Source organism: Rhinopithecus bieti, unplaced genomic scaffold (assembly GCF_001698545.2).
Source record: "Rhinopithecus bieti isolate Rb0 unplaced genomic scaffold, ASM169854v2 scaffold_33302, whole genome shotgun sequence".
NCBI lineage: Eukaryota > Metazoa > Chordata > Mammalia > Primates > Cercopithecidae > Rhinopithecus > Rhinopithecus bieti.
This window is the reverse complement of record NW_016814366.1, coordinates 939,322-945,257: the sequence shown is the minus strand read 5'-3', so window position 1 is coordinate 945,257 and position 5,936 is coordinate 939,322. Positions and strand designations below refer to the sequence as shown.

General features: G+C 40.0%; 1 protein-coding gene across 1 annotated transcript in view; it reads right to left on the bottom strand.

Moving 5' to 3' along the window:
* Positions 1-4,936: 4,936 nt before the first annotated feature.
* MMP3 (matrix metallopeptidase 3) overlaps positions 4,937-5,936 on the bottom strand; it is a 9,294-nt gene continuing 8,294 nt past the window's right edge. The window contains exon 10 of the mRNA XM_017850098.1: positions 4,937-5,361. Within this exon, the coding sequence (XP_017705587.1) occupies positions 5,261-5,361 (101 nt within the window). The 3' untranslated portion in view covers positions 4,937-5,260. The remainder of the gene's footprint in view (positions 5,362-5,936) is intronic.

Genomic DNA, 5,936 nt, shown 5'->3' with positions numbered 1-5,936 from the left:
TATTTACACTTATTTCAAATTAATGTTTTTGTTATTTTAACATTTCATTTCTTTGGTTTTTGCATTTATTTAATGTATAAATGTATTTATTCAATCACCAAGAGGGGACTGAATAAGCTACGTATGCCTTCCTTTGAGCGCAGCTGGTGCAATAAGCAGGAGCTCACAGAGTCCCGTGGCCGCGGAGGGGCGCCAGACTCCGGGGAAGAGCCAGGGCGAGCTACAACGAATCCGGCTCCGCTGGCGACCTGCCCCCTCTCCTTTCCTCCCTGGTGGGGCTGGCGGTGGATCACCACGGCCGCATCTGGGAGGCGACTCTTCGAATTCGAGATGACCAAGAAAAAACCCTCTTCCCCAAAGGGGAAACAGACTTGAAACGGATGGTCCGAGATGAATGAATTCTAAAATGGAAACAATATGAAACACATGCGCAAGCTTTGGAGGCAAGAACGCTGACCTTAACCTCAGTGAAAACTAAAGCAACAGCAGCAAGAGTCTGCGCGGGGAAAACATCCTTGTGATGCGACTAGCAGACAAGAGGCAGGATATGCTAGGCGCCCTACCCGAATATAGTACCTCCAGCAAATCTAGTGGCCCAGCTTAGCCGGATCAACAACGGTTGACCGAGTCATCAACTTGTTTTCCTAAAAATGAAAGGTGATCTGGCCCTGACTGAAGACAAACTGGAAAAAGCCCAAAATGAACAGAGTGCCTGGAAGTTTACGCCTGGTAGGTAAACTCTCCAGTCATATTCTCAGTCGAGGTTTCCCTGACAGTCCCACAACTAGAAAGTCCCTGGGGGGACAGCCAAGTACTCGTTTCTACACCAACACTCAGACTTTTTGAGAGGAAAGAAAAAGAGCCACTTTTTATTATTATTATTATTATTATACTTTAAGTTCTAGGGTACATGTGCACAACGTGCAGGTTTGTTACATATATATACATGTGCCATGTTGGTGTGCTGCACCCGTCAACTCGTCATTTACTATATCTCCTAATACTATCCCTCCTTCCTCCCCGCACCCCCCGGCAGGCCCCGGTGTATGATGTTCCCCTTCCTGTGTCCAAGTGTTCTCATTGTTCAATTCCCACCTATGAGTGAGAACATGTGATGTTTGGTTTTTTGTTCTTGCAATAGTTTGCTGAGAATGATGGTTTCCAGCTGCATCCGTGTCCCTACAAATGACATGAACTCATCCTTTTTTATGGCTGCATAGTATTCCATGGTGTATATGTGCCACATTTTCTTAATGCAGTCTATCATTGATAGGCATTTGGGTTGGTTCCAAGTCTTTGCTATTGTGAATAGTTCCGCAGTAAACATACGTGTGCATTCTTATACTCTCCAGCTCCTAATGGCTAATGTGAAACTTACCAATGAACCTTGCACTTCAGTTCTTTCCCTCCCCATCCCTCTTGCTTCAGAGGCCTGGTAGACTTGCACTATCCCAAAGAAGCGGCCACCTCTGAAGAATTCCTCTTTGGGAACATGTAGATAATTGAGAAATATTTCTATTTGAAGAAAATAGAGGGAGAAACAAGGTCCTAAGGCAAACAATGTCTTAGGACAGTTTGGAGAAATGAAAACCTGGAGGCTTTAAATCATGAATTGAACATAAATTCCAGTAAAATGGAAAATGTACTATGCATTACTCTTACCCTTGAGCACAGTGACTTAGAAACTCTAAACGGCAGGTCCTCAAATAACATGGGTTAGTTATGATGTCAAAGAGAAAAAAAAAACAATTTCCGGTCAGGGCCGTGGTCTGTGGGGCGTTTTCAAGTTCTCCCTGTGTCTGTGCAGATTTTCTCTGGGTACTTGGTTTCCTCCCACATCCCACAGCTGTGCACGTGAGGCTCACATGGTCGCAGTCTGGCAAGTGTGAGTGGGTGTGAGCGTGCCCTGTGATGATGGAACGGCCTCCTATCCAGGGCTGGCCTGAGCTGCCAAGATGGGCTCCAGCCACTCGACACTCTGACCTGGAACAAGAGGGTAAATAATTATCTTACTTGTTTTTTATTCATTTTCTTAAATGTATGCATAACTTGCATTTATTTCAATGTTTACTTTTTTTTTTTTTTTTTTGAGACAGAGTCTCACTTTGTCACCCAGGCTGGAGTGCAGTGGTGCGATCTCGGCTCCCTGCAGCCTCTGCCTCCCTGGTTCAAGCGATTTTCCTGCCTCAGCCTCCTGAGTAGCTGGGATTACAGGTATATGCCACCACATCTTGCTAATTTTTGTGTTTTTAGTAGGAACAGGGTTTCACCATGTTGGCCAGGCTTGTCTTGAACTCCTGACCTCAAGTGATCTGCCCGTCTTGGCCTCCTGAGGTGCTGAGATTACAGGCGTCAGCCACCATGCTGGGCCTACAGTGTTTACTATTTAGAAATGTTTTGGTCTTTATTTAGAAGTTTGGTGATGTTTTTGTGACTTAGAAATATGCCATAGAAATTTACCTCTTCTTTATATCAATTAGCCTACGGGAAAAATGGTTTCCTTATGCATTCCTTTGCTTAAAATCATAGTTTCCAATAACTTATCCAGACGTTAAATGAGGACTTTTCAACATATTGGTTTTGCCAGTAAGACTGTGGACTTCATCATTGTTGAACTGCTGGGTCAAACCTCAAATGGGGCAAATTTTGCCTTTAAAGGGATTATTTGCTAAAAACCAACCTTAAATAGTCACAGAAAATCAAATATTAGTTGTCAGCATAAGTAGTTCATATATTTAACCATTTAGTTTGAGGCTCTATATTACTTGATTCTTTTTTATTGATACATAATAACTATACATATTTATGGGAATTGCTGAGTCTTAAATGAATGTGGTTTTACTGTTTGCCTTTGAATGGTTGTAAATACTGTAGATAATCTTATTGAGAACTGAGCAAACATGAAGATGTGGTATCAAACTTCAGGTTTAAGCTGTTTGAAGCATTATAAATGTTCATTTCACAACCAGATTGCTTAAGGATGTTGGCTGTGATGAGACTCACTGGGTTATTTTTTTCAGGAGTGAACTTTATTAAATCCCCATTCCATTCAGCAGGCATGTGCTAAAAGAGCATTATCATTGGTGTCAATGGACAAATGTGTTTTTTCACTGTACTTGGGCCTTTTGTATTGTATTCTTGGTATTAAGTGCACCTAAAGAAAAAAAAAGATTGAATAAAGCAATTCTACATGTACTAATGTGGAATAGCTGCCAAGATATGTTAAGTGAAAGAAATCAAAGAGCAAGACAGTGTAACTTTGCATGGTAGCATTTCTATTTTGAAAGATTATATTAATGCTTGGTATGCATAAGATAGCTCTGGAAGGATTCAAGAAAGATCTGCTTGGTTACCTCTGAGAAAAGGAGTTAGATGTTGGAAACACGGGTGGGAGGAAAATTGTTTATATTGCATAATGTCTTTTAACTTTTGGATTTCGTGTTGTGGCTAAGGTATTACCTATTAGAAATAAATAAAATGAGGTAATTTTAAAAATAAAGAAATGCTGTAAATTTTGACCAAATGTTGCTATTCATTAGTTTTATCTTAAACTCTCTGCATATGATCTCTCCCATACTTCTGGCTTTAAGAATAACCTCAATGTTGAAACCTTCCATATACATATATGTTTCATATATATGTGTGTATATACATATATGTACAGAAAGAAATAAAAATATATACATATGTGTGTGTGTGTATATATATCCTCTCTTTTGCATTTCAGATGCCTTTAGCTCATGGGTGCTTGAATTTCTCTAACACTTTTCAAAAATGGGCAAACATAAAAAATTAATCCCAACTCTTGCCTTTCTTTCACAAACCTTCTTCTCTCCGAGTGTTTCCCCATCTCGGTAAATGCCGTCACCATCAGCTCTTATGCTCAAGCAAGCTACCTAGGAATTACTCTGAACATTTCCTTTTCTATCGAACTGCATATCTAATCCATCACCGAGTCCTGTTATCTATCTCCTATCCATATATTATACTGTCATCCCTAACTCTCCAGTGTGCCCATGTGGTCCAAGCCATCATCTCCCCACTTAGTCTCCACACCCCCTTTCAAAACATTCTTCAATGCCATTCCCTGTAAAGTTCTTCTGAAACCGTCTGGTTCAAAGTAGATCCTCCTATTATTTTTTCCCTTTATAACTCTTATGAAATTTACAATTGCATATTCATATTTGTGGTTATCTGCATGTATTCCTTCTGCTGGATTATAATCTCAATGAGGGCAGGGGGTTGTGTCCATTATTTTCAGATTCTTATGCCTGCAACCAAGCATAATGCCTGGCACAGGGAATATGATTTGTAAATTACTTTCAGATGAATGGATAAGTTAAAAAGGGAATGAGCTCTTATCATATACCAGGCATTGTGCTAGAGACATTAGTTATGGATGATAAACCAATGTTAGAATCGTCATTTACCAATGGGCATTTACCTCCAGGCACAGGCAGATACAAAATGAGTACAAGAGTATATTTGAACGTGTGAACAGGGTAGATATGAGGAAGTTTGCTTGCTAGGTCAGAGGAGGGACCTGCACTGAGGGAATTTATAAGTAAAAGGAAAAGATCAAAAACAAGTTTGATTTCCTCATCCTGTAAAATGAGGTGTGCAAATGAGGCAATTTGCTATGAGTACAGGATTCCCTTCACAGTTTTTCCTAGAGCCTACTCTACAATGTCATGATCCCTCTCGATTTTTTGCCTTAGGTATATCAGGACACATCAAATGTCGAGGTGGTAGAAATAAGCATCCCGTTTGCAGGGTTCATGAGGAGGGCAAGTTGTAGATTCTCTGCAGTTCTGGAACCCATTGTGAACCCCAAGCCATGGAGACTCTAGTCTACTGACTGATCATGCTCAGCCCATAATGTGCCCAAATTGTGAGAACAACTTGCCCTTGAAACAAACACAACAATAAGATAAAATAACTGACAAATCATCTTTATTAAATAAGCAAATAATCTACATAGATACAGTCACTTGTCTGTTGCACATGACTGCTTCCCCTTCTCTTGGGAAAGATCACTCCACATGACAAGGTGCTAGCTAAGCAGCAGCCCATTTGAATGCCCTGTAATAATGTAAAGATGACCGGCAAGATACAGAGTTCACGCTCAAGTTCCCTTGAGTATGACTTGAGTCACAGCACAGGCAGGAGAAAACAAACCCATTTCAATTCACAGAGACTTAGGTGAAGAATTATCAGCTTCATTTAAAGTTCCCATATTGTGCCTTCTACATTATCTCTCTCAACAATTAAGCCAGCTGTTACTCTTAAAAGTGTGTGTCACTTTCTTTGCATTTGGGTCAAACTCCAACTGTGAAGATCCAGTGAAGAAATAAAAAAATCCTTCAAATACAGACAAGGGAAATAGTAAGATATTTTTTTCCAAATAAAGACATTTGACAATATACAAAACTCAGAGTCATAGAGAACTAAAAACAGAAAGTGTTTATAGAGTTTTACTTTATGTCAGGGACTATGCCAAGCTTGTTACATGAATTTATTTTCATTCATTTCTGCAACAACCCTATGAGATTGTATGTCTAACTCCATTTACAGGTTGAGCAAGTTGAGGTTTAGACAGATTCCGATGCTTGCTCAAAGTTACTCAGCAAGGAAGGATGGAGCTAGCACTCCATGCCAGCTCTCTCTAACAACAAAGCCAGGTTACAGGTTACAGGGTTATTCTGCTTCCGATCAGATAAATTCTCCACTTGCTTGGAAACTCTAATCACCTATTTCTTTCTTCCCAAAAAATCCTCCTCCCTTTTTCCTGCATTGTAGCCTAGGAAGCATAGCAACTATTTCAAAACACCAGAGAACCCTTTGGTACTCTGCAAACATGGTGATCAGGTTACCTTTCAATAAAGATCATCAGCCTCCACTTACTTACCTTGAGTAGAAAAATATATATATATATA